This window comes from Phyllopteryx taeniolatus, chromosome 18 (genome assembly GCF_024500385.1).
Source record: "Phyllopteryx taeniolatus isolate TA_2022b chromosome 18, UOR_Ptae_1.2, whole genome shotgun sequence".
Lineage (NCBI taxonomy): Eukaryota > Metazoa > Chordata > Actinopteri > Syngnathiformes > Syngnathidae > Phyllopteryx > Phyllopteryx taeniolatus.
In genome coordinates this window covers 7,667,813-7,688,736 of record NC_084519.1, presented here as the reverse complement: position 1 = coordinate 7,688,736, position 20,924 = coordinate 7,667,813, and the positions used below count along the sequence as shown (strand labels likewise).

Below are 20,924 nucleotides of genomic sequence, written 5' to 3'. Positions count from 1 at the left end.
GTATCCCAGTTCACAATTTTTAACAGTCAAACACAAAATGAGACCACTCGCAAGGCGCATTGAGCCAACCTCAGCCGGAATCGGCTCCTGACGTCACTAATTGGGCTACGCTGCCTTTGAACCCACACTTAAACCCCAAACAGACATCTGCTCTAATTACAGTCTAAAAAAAAAATATTCTGCAGTTCTCTGATCCATTCATCCATTTTCTACACCGCTTATCTGACTTGGGTGGCGGGTGTGCTGGAGCCTATCCCAGCTATCTTCGTGTGAGAGGCGGGGTACACCCTGAACTGGTCGACAGCCAATCGCAGGGCTTGTTTTTATATTTTACAATGGGGCGCTACTTTTTTTGTGCTTTAAAAACTAACAAATATGTATTTTTGCGGTAACTGGAGCTGATATATGGCATTTCAATGGGGAATGTTGATTTAACCCATCCCTCCATTCTCGATTAGTTGACAGTCAGTCAGTCGCAGGGCACATAAAAGTGTAAATCGAGTTACAAGCGTGGTCACGGAATGAATTAACCTCGTAAATGAAGGTGCCACGAGCAAGTTTGAGCAGCGCGTCAACTTTGAAACACCGAGTCATGTGACAGCCAAATCCGGAGCTAAAGTCACATGACTGTGTTGGCATACCCGGAAGTGCGGAGTTGGGCTGTTGCGAGTTGGAAGAAAGAAAATGTCCATTTGTCAAAGCAGGCAAACGTTTGTCAGGCCGGTGAGTTTTGGTTTGTTTCGAGCTTGATTTCTTTTAGTCTTCTGAGCTAATATCGTCGAGTCATCTTTTCATCACTTGTTTTACTTTTCTCAGTTTGACGTTGCGTCAGGCGCAACACAGAACTGCAGCGTTTAAGATAAATGTTTGAATCCTCTAATAACTTAAAATAATAATAAAAGCTTTGTATTTTAAATGTCATTTGGGAGCTATGATAGAAAAAGGTTGATAATGCTAAAAAATAAGAGTTTTTTTGCGGGGTGTGAAATGCACCGTTGTAAAGTGTGGGTCATTGGATGCACTGTATTTTTGTATCAGTGGTTATTTTTAATTCATGGAAATAAAATATGGAATACAGCAGTAGTTTTCAACTGTTGTCACCCTATTGTAAAGTTGCAACCCACTTTCACAGACGTTAAGAACAATTTTTTTTTATTTTATTTTTTTAAAAAGGTCTGAAACAGTATAGATGATATATATTTTAAATACGTTTGCTATCCCGCAAGGTCATATTGCATGGGTTCGTGACCCACTTTTGGCTCCTGACCCACCCACAGAGAGTCACTGGAATACAGTATTACCATTGTGTTTGTGTAAGCAGCACAGCTTCATTTCGATTCTACAAAAACAAAGTGTGTCAGAAAATGTTAACTCATTACTTTACGAACGTGCGCTACCAAACGGCTGCGCTTGCATCTTTTTAAAGATATTTATGCTTCTTAATGTCGAGCAGGTATTTAAACGCCTGCGTAGATGGTCATTGATCCAAGTGATGGTCTTCCGCAAAGGTCGACACAAGGCAACTGGACTCTTGTTGTTTGTTGAAGACGTTTCACCTTTATTCCAAAAAGGCTTCTTCTCTTCTACATTTCCAGTGACTCCACACTGAAAATTGAGAACTGAAAATGCCTTTTGGATGAACGGAGCAACATCTTCAACAAACAAGAACAGTCCAGTTGCCTTGATTGAACCTTTGCAGAGAAAAAAGATCATACCAAACGGTTGCGCTGGCATTTTTAGTCACGACATGTATGCTTCTTAATGTGTACCAGGGATTGGTCGAGCAGGTTCTTAAATGGTTAAGGAGCAAACAAAGTGGATAAATCTCTTAGCAACACGACCTTTCGCTTTTTTGCCGAGCTGACGTCATCTCGTTCTAGTGGACCTCTAGTGGACCTTCTTCTTCTTCTTCCTCTTCCCCTCAGGCGCTTCCGTTCTCATGGACCATCCAAGGTGGACTTCTTCCCGGCGAGATGGTCGTCATCAAAGGAGCGCTGCCTTCTGATGCTGACAGGTTAGGACCCCTGCCAGCCTCTTCCTCACACAGCCCCCTCCATATAAGGCTGCAAAGGATGGTCTTAAGATCAAATCTATTTTGTTTCCACAAAAATACATTGTCCTATTTTAATTGATGTTTCCCACTTTACTGAAGAAAAAGAAAATGACATTTTTGCCCCCGCCCCAGGATTTGCTTTGTTTATCCCGATACCAAACAAGCTTTGAAAGTGTTTTCCCCCCAGCATTATGGGTTAGTTACGTTCACAGAAATAGTACAAATATATATATATATATAATTTTTTTTTAACCAATAATGTAAACTTAAAAATTCCACTTATTCATTTTCTCTACCGCTTATCCTCATGAGGGTCTTCCGTCCCAGCTGACTTCGGGTGCACCCTGGACTGAACGCCAGCCAATTGCAGAGCACATATTGACAAGTATTCACACTCACATTCGCACCTAAGGACAAGTTAAAACATTTTATTCACGACCTTTGAACTGTGAGGCAGATGTGCTAACCAGACGACCGCCGTGCGTCCTGTATGTAAACATGATCCTTCCATTATAACAATGTAACACAAAACAACAAAGTAACGTTGCACCACCCACAGCTCTTACATGCTGTTTTCTCACCTACAGTTTATTTATTTAGCTTTTATTTAGGTAAGGTAATTGAAAACGGATTCTCATTTGCAATGCTAACCTGGCTGCAGACAGCAGAGTAAAACGAGGCAAAAAAAAAAAAAAAAAAGCAAATACAATTAAAGATACAAAAAATTGTGTAACGTTATGTACACAAAACATAAAACAGAAATACAACCTAACCTTCAACTGTTAATTGATGAGAGAGATGAGAGTCTCCTTTAAATCACTTCTTTTGCATTGTGGAACTCAATGGGTCTTCACGCGATTGACCCTGTGAATGCCTTCCGCCAGGCTCGTTCTTGTCATATGCCAAAAACTGTGAAAGTGATTCCACTGATTCGAATCGAATGTCGCTTTTTTGGGGGGAAAGTTGCTGACTATCGGAACCAAAATGTTTTTTGTAAAATAGCTCCTCTCTGTTTGCAGCTATGTTGTTAGTGTAAACAATGAGTGCATGTCAGCGGGGAACTGCTGTCACCTATTGGAACCGGCTAAATAAATTGACTAGAAAAAATTGTCCTGACAGATGACTCGATTAATCACCCCCCGTCGTCATGTTTGCAGATTCCAGGTGGACCTGACGTGCGGCAGCAGCATGTCGCCGCGCGCCGACGTGCTTTTCCACTTGAACCCGCGCGTGAAGAAAGGTCACGTGGTGTGTAACACACTTCAGGGGGGTTGCTGGGGCCGCGAGGAGATCCTTCACCACATGCCCTTCACTCGCGCCGCCCCCTTTGAGCTGGTGCTGCTCGCCCTCAACGACTGCTTCAAGGTGACCCTCAAACTCGTGCTCAGTACGTCCAATCCGTCAGATGACAGTTTGCAAAACTGGAATTTTAGCTGTGGAATCTCCCTTTGTCTTTGTCGGGCATTGCTGTGGTTGTCGTTGATGCCGGGTGTGGCTGGTGACCGAGCGTTTTGCATAGTGACCGGTTGTTCATGTACCATTTTTTTTACACTTACGGTCCTGGCAATGTAGTCAGCAAAAAGCAGTATGGGTACCCAGAATTCATTGTGGTGATGTTTTAAACTACAGTGCTGTAGTTGTATAAAATCAAGTTAAAGGTTGCTCTTTACTTGCATTTGTTCCTGTCAATATTGTTATGAGCTTGTGCGTTAGCTATTCCTCGGGCTAAGGTTGGTATTTGTGAATTGATTTAATAAAACTCTTGACTGTGGCTTTTGTTTGTAACGCGTAAGGTTTATTTTTTTGCTAAGAATAAGAGCCCAACTGACCTTTTGTGAGTCATTACTGCCAAATTGAAATCAGCCTGTAAAGCCGACTGTATCAGAGATGTGCAAGCGAGTAATTGCACTGCACTGACCTTTAAAAAGAAAAATCTGTGATGTATTGAATCCAGAATAAATGAACCGTGATATAACAAGGGATTACGGTATGTCCTTATGTAGTATACTACCCCCTGGTGGCAGGGTCGCACACACCAGAATGAGCAGCACAATGCCCATTGTCATGATGCGCAAATTGTTTAATTCTTTACATTTTGTCTAATTATCTTTTTTTATTTATTTTATAATGTACACAGTCTTGTGCTATCTTGTTAAACAACACGTTACAAAGTTTATGGATTTTTATTGTAGCGCTGGAATGGATGAACTACATTTCCGTTCATTTCAATGAGGACAAATTATTTGAGATAAGAGTGTTTTGAGTTATGAGTGTGGTCACAGAACAAAAGAAAACTTAAGTCAAGGCACCACTGTAGTTTCTATATAAATATTTTTTGTTGTTGTTATAGTTGTCACTAAAGTGAGAGAATCAAATTGCAGTTTCTCTTTGTCCGAGACACTTTGAGCATTGACAGTCAAATCTAATTTCCCTCATGGGATGAATAAAGTATCTATCCATTCATCCATCTAAAAAACTTTCAATCCATGTCTCTTTGGTTGATTATTCAATTGATTAGTTGGGCGGTCATTTCATTGATTGGTTTGTTGGCTGAAAGCATTCCCTTGTTTTTGTCTCAGTCTGAGTGGGAGTCCCCTGGTATTCGTCACATAGTTGTTGTTGTTGTTGTTGTCGCCCAATGTGCCCAAACCCTTTTTGGTGGTTCATCAAACCAAAAGAATTCAGTTGCCTGCATTCAACTTTTTGTGGATGAGTGTGACCTGGATGACTGACATTTAGCCGATGCCAAGCTAATCACATGGAACGCTGACGCTTCCAGGTGGCGGTAAACGGCGCTCACGTGTTGGACTACAAACATCGACTGCCGCTGGACCTCGTTGACACGCTGGCCGTTTCGGGAAAGGTCAAGGTTGATGTCGTGGCCGTTCTGCCGCAAGCTGTGAGCGTCCGCCTCAGAGTTGCCGACCGGAAGTCTCGTGACGCCATCTTGACGCTTGACGTCGTGTCTCGTTTTCCAGACAGCGCTTTCGTCACCCACCGCCACGCCGGTCAATCAGGACGCGGAGCAGCCACATTTGGCCGATGACATCGCAAACTCGCATATGCTTGTCATGTCAGCTGATGCGGTAAATTTATCTTGTTAATGCTGAAAATAATCTTTATTGTTATTCTCCCCATTTTCGGTCCTTGAATGATACAGCAGCATTTTTCAACTGATTCAAACTTAATGTGCTGTTAAAAAGTATTTGGCCCCTTCTCAAATTATTTACCCACCTACATGTTTAAGATGATCAAACAAAGGTAAATATATCAGGCAAAGATAACCCAAGTAAACAAAATGCAGTTTTTAAATGATTTTATTTACTAAGGGAATGACTTAAATCCAATGTGTCTGACAAAATGAAGTTGGCCAAAAGATCCCACAAAGCTGCAACAAAATGCCACCATAGGAAGGCTTTAGGACTCCAGCAAAGCGTGGTGAGAGCCATTATCCACAAATGGAGACAACACGGAACAGTGGTGAACCTTCCAAGTAGTGGCAGGCGTACAAACATTACACAAAGAGCACTTCTAGGACTCATCCAGGAGGCCACAAAGGAACACAGGCCTGCCTTGCCTCAGTTAAGGTCGGTGTTCATGACTCAACAAAGGAAAGAAGAGACTGCGCAAAATGGCATCCATGGCAGAGGTCCAAAGCGAAAATTACTGCTGACCAAAAAGAACATACAGGCTCGTTTTACTTTTGCACACACACACACACAAAAAACCCACATCTGAATTATTCCAAAGACTTTTGTGAGAATTTGAATATTCTATGGACTGATGAGATGAAAGTTGAACTTTTTGGAAGGTGTGTGTCTCATAACACCTGGAGTAAATGTAACAGAATTTCAGAAAAGAGCATCATACCAAAAGTCAAACATGGCGGTGGTAGTGTGATGTTCTGGGGGTGCTTTCTACTTCAGGACCTGGATGACTTGCTGTAATTGATGGAAGCATGAATTCTGTTCTTTTACGAGAAAGTCCTGAAGGAGAATATTTGGCCATCAGTTTGTGACCGCAAGCTAAAGCAAAAAAACACTAGCAAGTGAACTAAACTTTGTTTACTTGGATATCTTTGTCTGATACATTTGTTTGATGAGCTTAAACAAAATGAGGAAGCTATGCGAAAAAAGAAAAATAATTTTGAGAAGGGGTCAAAGTTTTTCACGCTACTGTAAAACTACTGTATTTGCCTCATTAGAGATCTTGGGGAATAGTTTTTCCACATGACCAACATTTCCATATTTCCCATGAATAAATCATTTCACAATTTTACTTTCTCCTTCTGCATTTCTTGACCAAATCAAACCATTCCAATTTCAAACTTAAGCTAATTCAGTACATTTATGAAACGATTTATCACGTTCCCCAAATTCACAGATCTTCGAAACATTCCAAGTTCAAATGTCACTTTCTACATTTCAACAAATCAAGAAGTTCAACATTCGAGTTCGGCATCAGCTCTTTTTCTACAATTTCTACATAAATTCCATTTATTATTGTGCTTTTTGTTTAAATTATGAATTGTTTGTGTGTGTGCGCGCGCACAGCGCGGCGGATTCCAGGGTGACCTGGCTGGCGGCCTCCGTGCGGGCAGCAGCATCGCCATCAGAGGACGAGCCAATCAGGGGGCAGAGAGGTACTCGGCCACCCCCTCTCCCCAAAGAAGGCTGTTACCAAGGCAACATGTTTGTGTGACTGTGTTCTAGATTTGCGGTCAACCTGTACGTGGGCAACAGCAGCGACATTGCGCTGCACCTGAACCCTCGCTTCAAACATAAAATTATTGTGGCGAACTCCTTCCTGTCTGGTTGCTGGGGCAATGAGGAGCGCCAAGTGGACTCCTTCCCCTTTGGACCCGGACTCTACTTTGAGGTGACATGAGCACTACACACGCCTGGATGCCAACAATCTCCCTATTTATTAACATTTTCTTGTATTTCCTGATTGCACAAGAGTGATTCTCAAAGTGTGGTGTGCCGGCTCCATCTAGTGGTATGCAAAAGTAAAAACAAATGAAATTGAAAACATTTAAAACGTCACATACAATCAAATATGTTAGAATGAAGCTTGGAACGACATCTTCAACTTTTACATTATGGTACATTTTTTACTTTTTAAGTGCAGTAAAAAATGTTAAAGTACAGTTTTGTTGTATTTAACTTTGAAGTAGAATACATTTGCATTTAGTCTTGAAGTTAGATTTTTAAAGAAAATATCCAACTATCTTTATTAAACTATGATCAATTTGAAGTCAATCTTTATTGAAGTAGTTTTTAAATTCCCTGTACTTAGAGTAGTGTTAACATTACAGTGTTTTACAATAACAACTTTTTATGAATAAAACCTTATTTGAATTAGCACTTAGACATGCTAAATTACTGTATTTTAATCCTGTTATGATGGTGGTACACAGAGAGCGAATTATTTTTTGAAGCGATACTTGGTATCAAATGTTTTGGGGTACATCTGGTGGTGCAAATTTTTCATCCATCCTGAATTACCCCTCATTGTTTAAAAACAGGATGGAAAGCTCTTTATCTGTATTGGTGGGACAAGCGGTTAGCGCATCTGCCTCACAGGTTCGGGGTTCAAACCTCAGCTCACCCTCCATCTTCCAAAATCCCATGAGGTTCATTGACTGATTTGTCCAATGTCAGTAGGAATGCTTACGTCTAAATGTGACCTGACATTGGCTAGCAACTGGTCCGTTGTTTGTCGATATCAGCAACAGAAAATGTACTTTTACCATCAGCCGCCATGTTGTTTACCAATGCTGTCTTGTCTTTCAGATGATCGTCCGGTGTGATGGCAACTTTTTCCGCGTGGCCGTCAACGGCGTCCACCAGCTGGATTACAAATACAGAGTTTACGACCTGCGAAGCGTCACGCAGCTGCAAGTGACAGGCGACGTGACACTGATGGACGCCACGGTCATATGATCTCATCACATCAAAACAGGAAAAACTGTGCTACTTCCTGTCTCGACGTCATCATGCTAACTGCGTTTATGTAAAGTGTAAGTCTGGTTTTTAACTGTTGTCACCCTGGGACCCGCATTTTCCTATTGTGGCCACGACCCACATCGACAGAAGTGAGCAACAAAGAACGCATTGTTCAGAAATAGCCTTCGAAAACAAATGTAGCCTATATATCATTATTTTACACATAACTAGACATGCTTGCATGTTGAAAGTGACTTCCAGAGCACCATAAGAAACTAAGGATACAAATACTATAACAACTGAATGTACAAAAAATGAATATTGTGCACTGATCATTTTTAATAATGTGCAACATCAAGTTTGTTGTCTTGGGAAATATTTCACTGCTCCTAAGACAGTGACATAACCCAAAGCCGTAACGCATCAGTCTAATCACTGATCTGTTCTAACACAGTAGTAAGTTATAACTACAGCAAATACTAAAAACGCTTCTCGGCCATAGAATCCATCCACTTACATTGAATCGCTGTATGTCTCTGGCATAGACATGAAACAATCAAATGAAAAAACAGTAAATTGTGCTTCTTGTACCACGATTGTTCTTGCGCCAACCTCAAAATGTTTTATGTCAGAAGCGTAAGCCAAGACCCCTGTACAGTAATTGCAATTTTTACTACTTGTCCGCGACCCACCAGTTGAGAATCACTGCTTTAAACAACAAAGGACCACGCACTGCTGTCATGTTATGTACAACTTTATGTAAAATGATAAAACGTTAAATACATTATTAACACCTCCTTGAAATTATTTTTTTTTTACAATAAAACATTCCCAGCATGCACCTGAGGTTTCCATGTATTCAGAAGTCTGCATCCAATGTGAATGCGTTGTCCGTGGTGGCGGCCATGATGCCCATACGCTGGTACTCGCCGACGCGCTTCTCGAAGAAGTTGGTCTTGCCCTCCAGGGAGATGTTCTCCATGAAGTCGAACGGGTTCTCCACGCAAAACAGCTGTGCGCAGACACAGATCAGAGACAAACTCATAGGAAGCCACTACGAAGGCAGAGCCCGGCCACCGTTCAGTCAGGCGTCTGTGTCGTGTCGCCGCCCGCCCGCCGCCAGGCCACACGCCCAGCGACGGGACGTCGGCGGCGCCACTCAGCCCCCACGATCGGCTGAGGTCCGTACCCCTGCGCCTCTCATCATAACGGCCGGGCCGGGCCCCGCTTCTCACGGTTCCGCTTACCTTGGCGAAGCCGAGCTCCATCATGAGGCGGTCGGCCACAAACTCGATGTAGCGCTTCATCAGGTCGCAGTTCATCCCAATAAGCTTGACCGGCAGCGCCTGAGTCAGGAACTCCTGAAACGCCAAGATGGATGTCAGAAGGGCGGGCGGGCGGATAGACGGACAAAACGGCATCAGACGCTCACCTGCTCGATCTCTACTGCGTTTTTGATGATGGATGTCACAGTGTCCACGGACGGCTTGTTGACCAGGTGCTTGAACATTAAACACGCAAAGTCGCAGTGGAGACCCTGAAAGCACATCAAGAGTGTTTAAAGGCACGCCGACAAAGATGCGCCATCGAAACACTGAAAACATGCCGTGGATGCGCGAGCTGACCTCATCTCTGCTGATGAGCTCGTTGGAGAAGGTGAGTCCGGGCATCAGGCCGCGTTTCTTCAGCCAGAAGATGGCGGCGAAGGACCCGGAGAAGAAGATGCCCTCCACGGCGGCGAAGGCCACCACACGCTCGGCTGGAGGCGGAACAGACGCGACCCATCAATAAAATGGTCAACATACAAGACGGCGAGCGTGCGGCCTCCGCTCATTACCGTAGGTGGCGTTCTTATTGCCGATCCAGTTGAGCGCCCAGTCGGCCTTCTTCTTGATGCACGGCATGGTCTCAATGGCGTTGAATAGGTGTTCTCTGCGGGGTTCAAACACATCGTCAGAACGCTGCATAACGTGGACGCCGATGTTGCGCCAGCATCATTGTCATCACCATGGGCTCACCTTTCTTTGGGGTCTTTGATGTACGTGTCGATGAGGAGGCTGTACATCTCCGAGTGGATGTTCTCCATGGCGATCTGGAAGCCGTAGAAGCAGCGCGCCTCCGTCACCTGAACTTCCTGCATGAAGCGCTCCACCTGGCGGACGCAGAGCACGACGACACGTGAGCGCCGCGCTCACAGAGATCGCGTCGCGCTCGGTCAGAAAGAGGCTTACGCCTTCGTTTCCACATACGTGACATTTGGCCTTAGGGCTACGTACAACAATACTAGCGGGATTGGATCTCCATGTACTAGTAAGTGGACCTTGAGCTGGACTTTCAAGGATATCTGATAAACTGCGTTCCATACAAGACTTAACCTTTAAGTCTGGAGTCATTTTGTCGGGCAAGTCAAGTTACGCATGAAGTCGACCAATCGGGCCACGTCACGAGTTTATCGGCCAATTTATCGAACTTTTATGTACTGGATGTTAAAGACACCTCTGAGAATAATGCCTAACAACTGTAATATATTACCGTTTGTTTCGAGGGACCAAAGGACGCTTCCATGGTGCGAAATTCAATTGTTGTTGTTGGGCACGCTACGCTAAACAATCGTTAGCGCTAATGTCAGAAGTTAACGGTCTTCGTTCGCTCTCATGTTAGAAGCTAACATTAACGGCTAGCTTGGGGAGCTAATGTTAAAGCTAACAAGTGAGCCAACGTTGAAAGCTGACATTAGCACAAGACGTCAAGATCCGCCCCACCAGTGTTTCACATGGCCCACCTAAGGAAATCACATTTCCTGACAAAATATTTACCAACATAACCAATTACCCTTGATTTGTGATTTAAAAACTAGCTACTTATCAATTCGTTGTAGCTATTTAATAAAAATACGGGAGTTGATACATTTGTCTCATCTGTGTGACAAGTGACGAAACAGCGCCTCCATTCCGCATCTCACCAGGTTCTCATTGACGATGCCATCGCTAGCCGCAAAGAAGGCCAACACGTGAGAGATGAAAAACTTCTCGTCTTCCTTCAGAACTTCCCAGTGCTGCGTGTCCTTGGACAGATCCACCTAAACACGCACACACACAAACTTATTAGGACACGACGCACGCATGGTGTCATGTGACAGCACGGTTCTCTGCGGACCTCCTCGGCGGTCCAGAAAGACGCCTCGGCCTTCTTGTACATGCGCCAGATGTCGTGGTATTGGATGGGGAAGATCACAAAGCGACGGGGGTTGTCCTTCAGCAGAGGCTCCGCCTCCTCGCCGCCACCATTCTTGACGCCTTTCAGCTGAAGCAAACATAAAGTTTCAGTTTTGGGCGGGGCTTGAAAAGGACTAGGAGGCATTTCAAAGGGGAAACATGGTCACGTGCTTGGTCGCAATAATGCACATGTAAATCAAACACACCCTCTTCAAGTTTTTGTGCCCAAATGAGTCAACAAAGCAGCCTTTACCAACTTGACCAAGTAAACAACGACAGCAAACGTTTTTAACTTGCATCGTTTTGCCCGTGACTCGCTTGTGTGACGTTTGTTTCCGCGACTTACCGGAGACTCGGGGAAGATTTTGCGCGCGGTTTTGGACGCCAGTTTGCGCGTCGTGTTCAGGCTTGGAGGCTGCCACGAGACAAAAATGAAACAAAAGGCGACTTGAGCAATCATCGCAAATTCTGTGGACCACTGTGAACAAGAACATTTTTGCGAGCTGCTCACCGTGTTTTCTTTGTCCAGCGCCATGGTGTTGATGCCAGCGCTCATCTTGTTCTCGTTGTAGGCGGACAGGGGCGCGCGAAGAGAAGACTGCATTTTCACACAAATAAAAAGGTGCACGACGACTGAAAACAAGTTCAGCTGAAACAAACTGGACGAAGGGTGACCGACTGACTTTCGCCGGCTCGCTGCGGGGCGTTTTGTTGAAATGTTGGCGCTCGGAACGCTACGGACCAATGGGAGGGCGGCTCATCCTGGTGACGCGTCCGTTAGACCAATCAGAATGTCCTTTTCCTGTCCGTCACTTCACATTCCGCGGCAAATTTGAAGTGATAAAAACTTACAAAACTGCGCCAAAAGCTTGTTTCGAAACACTCAACTGCGGTTTGAAGTCGAAAATACAAATTGGACCCTTCAGACGGTAATTCAAACGCAAACGGGAACGTAACTCTTAACGTATCATGAACAGCTTCATTTTAATGAATACGATAAAGCTCTTAAAACGTTCAGAACAAACACACACACACACGCACACAAAGATAAGTGGGATTTTTCTGTCATATGAAGGCAAAAAAATATAGTTTAAACGACAGAGTAATGATTATGTATTAACGACATTTTGTGTTTTAGGTGATAGGGAGTGAAATGAATGCAGTTCTGCTTTTGACCGCTCGATGTCACTGTTTCTTTCTTCCGCTGAATTGGACTGCGAGTGGAACTGTTACAATTTCAGACCCACTTCATCTACTCGGCCTTTCCAAGAGTAAAACTAGGTTTCATCTGAATTTGTGAGGATATAATCTCATATGTGTGAGTGTATTCAACCATGGCGATTGACTGATTGATGAAGATAGACTTCGATTTCGTAATTTAGGGAACGTGTAAAACGCTTAACGTAAGCGTAAAAAAGCTCATCGTCTCAATGTCTTAAAACTGTGATCACTCATCACCCAAATTATTGTGATCATCTCAATTTATGCCCACTTCAACCTCTGAAAATAACGCAAAGATAGCCCCGATATTACAGATTTTATGGACGTTAAGTGTTTTCCTCATCAAGTGACGTTAAGCTTTTTCTGTGTAATGAGCGTCTAATGGAGAGGAAAACCATAAAATCCAGAATATTGGGGCGATCGTTCTAATACGTCTTAGTTTTCTGGTCGTGCAATAGTGATATTAAATAAGACTAGTTTGTGATCAGAAATAGTAAAATGCTGTATATGTCAACAAATACAAAAAAAGAAGTACAGCACTAGAATGGCATCGGGCCATCCAAAAGGGAACGTTGGTGATCAAGCCGATGAATTCTGTAGTAAAACTTTGGAGCTGTGTTGCTGATATGAAGATGATATTAAATATCATTTGATGCAGTTTTGTCTTGTGTGGCTTGCATGCGGCAGCACATTAATGCAGATCACGAGCCATATGACGTCAAACTAGGTATTTCTTTTCATTTCTTTTCATTCAACAACAAGGAAGTGGAGTGACAGGCCCACTTGTTTTTTTTTTTTTAAACCTGTTCTCACATTGTTAGAAAATAACAATCATCATAAGTCTGGTGATGATCAAGTTAATTCATAAATTAAAAAAAAAACAATGTCGTGTCAATGAAACTATTATGAAGCACTATGAAGTCTGCATCACAATTGTGTTGGTAAAGGTCATGTTCTTTCACAAAGGTCCAAAGAGGCTGCATCATTTGCATATTTTTTATTTTCTTAATTTGTTGGTCTTAAAGCTACGCACAAATGGTTTCCATTCATCTGAAGTCGTTTTTAAATGGTGGCTCATTTTAAATGTCAAATGTGTCGAGATCTTTTTGTTCATCAAAACGATGACGTGATTGATGTTGAGGCCAGCTTAAAAGACATACGATGACTTCATGCAGCTTCATGCGCGTGTGCGCGCTGAGGCGTGTTGAGAAGATAATGGAAAGCTAAGAGCGTGATTATTGTCCTACACGCTGCGCTGGCTCGCTGGTGTCCTCCTGTGCCGTCAGGAAAAGACGGAGCGCAATCCGCATGCGGGGTCTGCGGATCAGGACCGCTTTGGGAACTCGTGACGGGACTTGAAAGACCCCCAGACTAGATGTGAGGGTTAAACATATTCCTGCAGGCTGTAACTGTCCTTCACGTCCTTGGGGGCCCGCTTGGAGGGGGACGCGTACGTCTCCTCGGCCCGGGCGGTGTCAACGTGACTTTCGCTTTGCGGGCGGCAGCGGTTCACTTGGGCTAGCGCGAATCTGTCGGGCTCCGTGGGGGTCGGGTAGTCTGGCGGGGCGGACCCCGCGCCCGGACAGGACAAACAAAAGATAAACCCCGCCGCCAGGAGGAAGCCGGCGGAGACGAAGGTGACGCAGAGCGCCCCCCCGGGCTGGTATTTGCTACTGTCGGGCAGGTGGGCGCTCATGAAGGCGGCCACCACCTCCGAGGTGAACCAGGAAGCGGGGCCCAGGCACAGGGCGCCGGCCAGGACGAAGCAGCCCCCGGCCGCCACGGCCGTCTGCCCCTTGGCTCGGTGGCCGCCCCCCCAACGGGTGCAACGGAGCCCTAGAGAGGCCAGGCACAGACCGAAGGCGGCCACGGCGCAGGACAGGACCATGGCGGCCCGGGTGGTCTGCAGATAGGGGGGCAGCGCCAGCGGGGACTTGTTGGTGGTGCAGCTGAAGACGCCGGTCCCGTACCACACGCAGTCCATCCACAGGCCCCGCGTGTGCCACATGGGGGCCACCATGCTGGACCACACCTTGATGCTCACCTGCCAGTTGGGCAGCAGCGTGGCCACCGTGGCGCCGACCGTTCCCAGCAGCGCCAGGGCGAACGCCAGGATCTGCAGGGCGGTAGACAGCATCGCTCGGACCCGCTCGCACGCACGCCCGTCCTGACGCGCGACGATTCCTGAAAGAAAGACGCAGGGCGTGCGCGGGCGTAACAACAAAAGACAATGGAAGTGGAAGAAAACAGGAGCGCGTATAAATGCATGAATTTAAGAACGCGTACACGAGCATAAGAACAAAGAGAAGCGAGCGTAAGAAAATGTATGAACTTAAGAACATGAGCACGTGGAAGAGAACGTAAGAGGGCAAAAGTGTGTGAGAATGCATCCAACGTCAGGCCGGGACACACATAAAGACAATCAGGCTGTTTTTGCCCCTTCCCGACCAAGGACGTCAAACGCCAGACTATCTTAAGTCTTCTATGATTATCCTATAAAATGATCCTGGTCTCAGGTGTGTTTTGTCAGTGGATTTGTCCCGATAATCTGTTCTCAAATGGCTCATGCCAGACAATCGTGAGTGTCAAACATATTCACTATTTACGAGCAAAACTCTTCACTTGTCGGGAAAGCCGACTACGCTCGAGTCATGACTGCGAGAATCGTGACGTGAAACGGAATGCAGCCAATCAAGAAGCGTTCTGACTCGGGAACAAGGAAGTGGCCGTAAATAACCTGAAACACAAAGTATAATGGTCGATTCAGCTCTTACTTGCTCGGTAGACTATAAAGTCGGCTTTCTGCTGTCTCCAGGAGTTTTTTCCAGTCTTTTTAAAAAAAAAAATGTTATTATGGGATTTTCCACTTTTAAAAAAGTCCTAATACCACCATCATTACCTCCTTTTGTGAGTCCTCTTCCATGTTGCGGCATGTGTTTCCTGGTTGTTGCTATTTTATTTTTGGTTTTGTTCAATGTTGATCGCACAAGTTTTCTGTCTTAGAGGACTAGATTCAAGATCACTGTTGGAACAGAATCTTTATGTGTGTGGTTGGTCTGTGTTGAGATTATCAACCAAAATTTAAATGTCTGATTTTACATCTTCATGTGTGGGCTCTGTAACAGAAAAAAAACAACAAATCTTTTTAGATATGAAAAAGATATGCAGGAACCAGGCCTAAGAAAACTTTAAATAGCTTCAAAATTTGTGAGAATTTGAGAGATTTCAAGAACATAAGAAAAAGTGTTAGAGTGTGAGAACACAAGGTAAAAGAGTGGAAGAAAGCGTGCATAAGAGAGCATGACGGACGCACAGCTGAGCCTTCGAGGAGGTGAGGGGGGGCCGGGCGTGGGGGTGTGGGTGGAGGTGGGGGGGGCGTGAACCCCATCATGAGCATTTAGAGGCGCAACGTCCCTCCGGAGGGCAACCCAAATGTGAAAGCAGCGTTGCTCTCACCTGCACGCGACTGCGATGTTAACGTTCTCTGAGTGCCGATTCTCTGCCGTCGCCCTGGCAACCACACACATACACACTCGCACGCTTACATCCTGGACAACAACAGTAGCACACTTTCACTTTGTGGAAGCACTTCCTGTCTCACCTGAAGGTCAACGCCGGATGCCTTCCGAGCCGATGGCTCCCGGTCACGGGACGCCGCCCACACGTCCCGATCCCGCTCTGGTCCTGGTTCCGCTTTTGGCCCCTTAGGCAGGACCATTGAAAGTGTTTTTGGGTGGCAGGATTGTGGCTGTCCGATGAGATTTGGAAAAGCGACGCGTGTGTTTGGCTGATAACGGTGTCTTGTCTTGTCAATCAAAGTCAGGCGGCCATGTGACCCTCTGCAACACACTGATAAGGTCCCAGTCCGCCCCTCCTCGCTCGGTGCTGATGGGACCCCGCAGTGGCCAACTGCGTTTACCCCCCTAGCCCGTTATTACCGCGTTATTATAGTGTTATCAGCGAAATAAGACGGCGCGCCCCATCAGTCGCCAAAAACTGCCCGACCGCATCGCCACCGCCAAACGGACCACCTTCGGCTTTTATGAGGCGGCGGGCTTTGCCTCCGCGCTCGCCGCAGTGATGTCACGCTGTCGAGACGCCGCCCCCCCTCCCACCGGAGGCGGAGCCTTGTCGACGCCGCCGGCGGGTTGGTGTCAGAGCACGAAACGGCGCCGAGGTACGAACCCATCAGAACCCCGCCAATGTCCTCATGTCAAGGGTCATTAGCGTCAAAATCATTTGTTCCGTCATGGAGCCTTCAGCATTTCACTTTCCCGTTCAAGCTCATTTTGGGACGTTCACAATGGAAGAGTGCAGAAACGCTGCAGAAAATGGAACTGTACAGTATATCTGATATATGTCATGTGTAGAAGTGAAACAATTAACTGATTAATTGACAACTAATCAATTATCAAATTCATCGACAGCTATTTTGGTCATGGATTATTTCTTTAGAGACTTTCTTTAACTTAAATTTGTCCAAATCCTTCCAAGAGTAAATATTCTCAGATTTCTGTGGGCCTCCATGAAAGCAGACTGATTATATTTGTTTTGAATCAAAATAGCTTTTACCTTGGAAAACAAGGATCAACATTTTGGACGATTTTCTGACATGTTCCAGACCAAACCAGGAACTGAATCATGATCAGCTTTATGTTTGTGAGTTTCCTGCACTGTTAATTTGAAATAATGTCCTGTTTGTGACTAAAGGGATGGAAATGTTTGTTTTATTCGCTTCATTGATTAAAGGAATAAAAATGGACAGATTATTAAAATATTTGCTCATTGAAGCCCCAATCCGCTGTATATACTGTAAACACATGGCCATATAAAAGTGTGTTGATCCCTCATTGATAAAATAAAACAAAACAAAAACATATATACATCAGAATATGATGTGGAAAGAAGTCGTAAAATTGCTTCAAGAAAGTTGCGATATTATGACAAAAAAAAGGGTGAAAAAAAAGTTTTGTTTTAAGAAAATCAAAATTGACAGTGCTGCTGAAGATCAGATCACATTTTGCCCAATTGATGCCAAAATCTGACTTTTTCTTGCAATTGTTTGCAGTAAGTCGTTTCCTTTGTGTGACATTTGAGCACAAAATGTCACAATGACACGTTAGCTATTTCACCATGATGCCTTTATTAAAACCATTAGCTTCATTTAAAGCCCCCGCTTGACCTTTCACCTCACGATCAGTGCCGTAATGGTTTAACCATCTGGCACAAATGATACAGCCCCCCCCCCCCCCCCCCCCCCCCCAACCTCCCGCAGCACCCCAACCCCCCTTTACACACCTCATTTGCATCCGTCGTGCTTTGGCGCGTGACAACAAATGTAATCGCACACAGACACACAAACACACTTACAGGAAGGAGAAGCGTGAACACACTTTAGACGAAACATTAAAGTCGCACATCGCAAAACACCGCAACTCACCAGCAGACGCGCTTATCCTCCTACACACTCGCAAACAATGTGTGCATGCGTGTGTGTGCTGTGCAGTTCAGCACATTCCTGCCGCTCACACACTCACATACACACACACGCACAGTCTGAGGCCGTGTGTGTCTAGTTGTTGTGTTGCAAATTTAACAATGGATGAAAAAGTCCGTCAACGAGGGCGTTTAAGCAAACACATGCACAAAAAACCAAATCATGGAACATGTATGCAAATGACTTTCGACATGCTTGCTTCTCATTCACTGCCAGTCCTACATGTTAACATGCATATTTGAATTCAACAGCCGTCAATGGCAGTGAACGAGGGTGAGGGTTAGGTTAACCTGACCCTGAACCCCTAACACTCCCTGAACCAGCAAAACACAGTCCACCTGCTGTGTGTTATTTGTGGGACATCGCAAGCAAGCTTCCTCTTCGTCTTCGTGGACTTAGATAGTTCCTAAAATGTCTACTAAAAGTCCTTTGGTAGTGATTAGGGAGTGAGGAACGTTGAATTCGTTCCTCACTCCCTAATCCACTAGAATTAGCAACGCGACAAGATTTGCCCAAAAATGAGGAGTCCGGTTGGAACGGGGTCCACTTCAACCTGAGTACAACGCAGCAAATAATTTGAAAATGGGTTCTGGAGAAGGCGGCACGGTGGCCGACTGGTTAGAGCGTCAGCCTCACAGTTCTGAGGTGCGGGGTTCAATCCCCGTCCCCGCCTGTGTGGAGTTTGCATGTTCTCCCCGTGCCTGCGTGGGTTTTCTCCGGGCACTCCGGTTTCCTCCCACATCCCAAAAACATGCATTAATTGGAGACTCTAAATTGCCCGTAGGCATGACTGTGAGTGCGAATGGTTGTTAGTTTCTATGTGCCCTGCGATTGGCTGGCAACCAGTTCAGGGTGTACCCCGCCTCCTGCCCGATGACAGCTGGGATAGGCTCCAGCACGCCCGCGACCCTAGTGAGGAGAAGCGGCTCAGAAAATGGATGGATGGATGGTTCTGGAGAAATCAAGTTTTTTTTTTTTTTTTTTTTGTGCGTGGACATTTTTGTGTGAAAAAAATCTGGTTAAAAAACGCCTTCAAATTCGAGTAAAACAGTATATATTTCTATTCCTCCTTGACTTGGTTTGGTCTGCTTCTCGAGGAAGCCCTTCTCCGACTGGCTGACAAGTTTTATTTCAAAATATTTTCCAATAAGTTGGTACATGCTGCAATTTCGAGGGGTTCTCCGAGGCGTCAAAATGGCTCACATTTCAAATGGCGTCACTTGCCATAAAAACACGACTTAAATAGCGCAAATGGAACATTATTGGTATATATATATATATATATATATATATATAGAGAGAGAGAGAGAGAGAGAGAGAGAGAGAGAGAGAGAGAGAGAGAGATAATACTGAGTACTTATGGCTTTGTGATATTTAATTTTTAATTTTTTAATAAATCTGAAAAATTTGACAATATGGGGTGCTGTGTGTACATTAATGAGGATAAAAAAAGAAAACAAATATTTTAGCAAGTGGCTGCAATATAATAAAGAGTGACACATTAACGGGGGTCTGAATACTTTCCAACAACAGAAAAAGCAGGGTGAATTATTGTTCTCTATCAAATTCATCCATCCATCCATTTTCTGAGCCGCTTCTCCTCACTAGGGTCGCGGGCGTGCTGGAGCCTGTCCCAGCTGTCATCGGGCAAGAGGCAGGGTACACCCTGAACTGGTTGCCAGCCAATCGCAGGGCACATACAAACAAACAACCATTCGCACTCACATTCACACCTACGGGCAATTTAGAGTCTCCGATTAATGCATGTTTTTGCGATGTGGGAGGAAACCGGAGTGCCCGGAGAAAACCCACGCAGGCACGGGGAGAACATGCAAACTCCACACAGGCGGGGCCAGGGATTGAACCCCGGTCCTCAGAACTGTGAGGCTGATGCTCTAACCAGTCGTCCACCGTGCCTCTATCAAATTCAGATAATTATAATTTTACTGTCAGTTTTATTTTGAAACCTATAACAGTTTAGCTGTTATGAGCAATAACTATGACATATAACCACACATTAATATGTAAAGCTGTTTCCTTGAACTCATATTTTAATTCACTTAACATATTTAGTTCAAATGGTCATCTCTCCGATGGCTTTTTATTTTATTTTTTATTTTTTTAAAATGATGATTTCACTGTTTTAATACATTTAGCAAATCACACTTCAAGGTCAATTAAAATGACATTTTTGCAAAAGGGCTTTGATTAGATGTAAAAAAATAAAAAATAAAAATAAATCAGTAAGTCGCCATTATTAGTGTAGCTGCTGTGGCAAATATAATCTATTTTTTTTCTTTTTGAATTAGCTTTTCTTCCTAGCTCTAGATTGCAAACGAAGCGTACGCGTTCACTTGACAGACAAGACACTAATTTTGTTTCTGCCCTCTGCTGGACATATGTAGCTACTCAGGCAATACAATATGAGTGGTTACAGCCACAGATACAAAAAGGTAGATAAGACACGCCCCTTTCAACTGCGTGCCCATAGATATGAGACGGAGACACCCGCCAGTGTGCTGCAATAGCCTGGCTAAACGAAGTGCCCATGTGGCGGCCATGTTGGGGAGGTCGACGTTGCCATCCCAGGCAATGCATGGACGTAGGTTATTCCTAGTTCCCTTGTTGTGTTTGCACAGCGTTGCATGCAACCCTATGAAGCACAATGTGCTGGCATCTAAGCTCTTTTGATTTTGAAAAAAAAAAATATTTGTGCCCCCAATATTTTGTATTGATAGCACACGCTTTCGCATTGACAAAAAAAAAGTAGACCTAATAAAAATCAGTTGAGAAATGAGCAAGTTACAACTTAATTTGTACTTCCTTACCAAAAGGTAAAAAAAGTAATGTTTTAATATTAAAAGTTGTTATATCAGTTGGTCGTAACCCCCGAATATCTCTGGACAAATAAGAGTGGAACTGGACAACTTGCTAATTAGGCACTCTGATATCTTGTAAGGTATACAAAAAGTGTGGATTAAGCGTTTAGA

At 44.5% G+C, this 20,924-nt stretch overlaps 3 protein-coding genes and 1 non-coding gene across 7 annotated transcripts; 1 reads left to right on the top strand and 3 right to left on the bottom strand.

The window, feature by feature from the left end:
- The first annotated feature begins 83 nt into the window (after positions 1–83).
- LOC133468147 (galectin-8-like) lies at positions 84–8,842 on the top strand. The gene is made up of 8 exons (XM_061753674.1): positions 84–723; positions 1,926–2,014; positions 3,211–3,418; positions 4,833–4,952; positions 5,032–5,139; positions 6,607–6,695; positions 6,766–6,931; positions 7,849–8,842. Exons 1-8 carry the CDS (start codon positions 685–687, stop codon positions 7,996–7,998), a joined length of 969 nt encoding a protein of 322 aa, XP_061609658.1. The 5' UTR covers positions 84–684; the 3' UTR covers positions 7,999–8,842.
- LOC133468144 (ribonucleoside-diphosphate reductase subunit M2-like) lies at positions 8,740–11,928 on the bottom strand. The gene is made up of 10 exons (XM_061753671.1): positions 11,728–11,928; positions 11,563–11,631; positions 11,158–11,304; positions 10,964–11,080; positions 10,020–10,153; positions 9,839–9,933; positions 9,627–9,760; positions 9,434–9,538; positions 9,249–9,362; positions 8,740–9,013 (listed from the first exon to the last, which is right to left on the bottom strand). Exons 1-10 carry the CDS (start codon positions 11,818–11,820, stop codon positions 8,861–8,863), a joined length of 1,161 nt encoding a protein of 386 aa, XP_061609655.1. The 5' UTR covers positions 11,821–11,928; the 3' UTR covers positions 8,740–8,860.
- LOC133468762 (small nucleolar RNA SNORD94) lies at positions 9,077–9,214 on the bottom strand. Its single transcript, XR_009785572.1, has one exon. It is a non-coding gene; the product is annotated as a small nucleolar RNA SNORD94 (small nucleolar RNA).
- Positions 11,929–13,390: 1,462 nt separating the features above from the next.
- Positions 13,391–17,920, bottom strand: LOC133468321 (claudin-20-like). 4 transcript variants are annotated; one of them, XM_061754097.1, is made up of 6 exons: positions 17,878–17,920; positions 16,039–16,140; positions 15,894–15,947; positions 15,337–15,553; positions 15,212–15,266; positions 13,391–14,621 (listed from the first exon to the last, which is right to left on the bottom strand). In XM_061754097.1, the coding sequence occupies exons 4-6, from the start codon at positions 15,358–15,360 to the stop codon at positions 13,822–13,824; spliced, it is 879 nt and encodes a 292-aa protein (XP_061610081.1). In that variant the 5' UTR covers positions 15,361–15,553; positions 15,894–15,947; positions 16,039–16,140; positions 17,878–17,920; the 3' UTR covers positions 13,391–13,821. The 4 variants fall into 4 exon arrangements, with proteins under 4 accessions (XP_061610081.1, XP_061610083.1, XP_061610082.1 ...); XM_061754099.1 differs by lacking the exons at positions 15,212–15,266; positions 15,337–15,553; XM_061754098.1 differs by lacking the exons at positions 15,894–15,947; positions 16,039–16,140 and having other exon boundaries at positions 17,878–17,900.
- Between the last annotated feature and the right edge of the window lie 3,004 nt (positions 17,921–20,924).

Coding starts and splice junctions, on each gene's coding strand:
- LOC133468147 (XM_061753674.1), top strand. CDS start 685: ATGTCCATTTGTCAAAGCAGGCAAACGTTTGTCAGGCCG. Junction 2,015..3,210: donor CTGCCTTCTGATGCTGACAG/GTTAGGACCCCT, acceptor TCATGTTTGCAG/ATTCCAGGTGGACCTGACGT. Junction 6,696..6,765: donor GCCAATCAGGGGGCAGAGAG/GTACTCGGCCAC, acceptor ACTGTGTTCTAG/ATTTGCGGTCAACCTGTACG.
- LOC133468144 (XM_061753671.1), bottom strand. CDS start 11,820: ATGCAGTCTTCTCTTCGCGCGCCCCTGTCCGCCTACAACGAGAACAAG. Junction 10,154..10,963: donor GCATCGTCAATGAGAACCTG/GTGAGATGCGGA, acceptor TGCGTCCGCCAG/GTGGAGCGCTTCATGCAGGA. Junction 9,363..9,433: donor ACGCAGTAGAGATCGAGCAG/GTGAGCGTCTGA, acceptor TTGGCGTTTCAG/GAGTTCCTGACTCAGGCGCT.
- LOC133468321 (XM_061754097.1), bottom strand. CDS start 15,360: ATGGAAGAGGACTCACAAAAGGAG. Junction 15,267..15,336: donor AAGAGGACTCACAAAAGGAG/GTAATGATGGTG, acceptor TTTTTTAAAAAG/ACTGGAAAAAACTCCTGGAG. Junction 14,622..15,211: donor CTTTATAGTCTACCGAGCAA/GTAAGAGCTGAA, acceptor TCTTTCTTTCAG/GAATCGTCGCGCGTCAGGAC.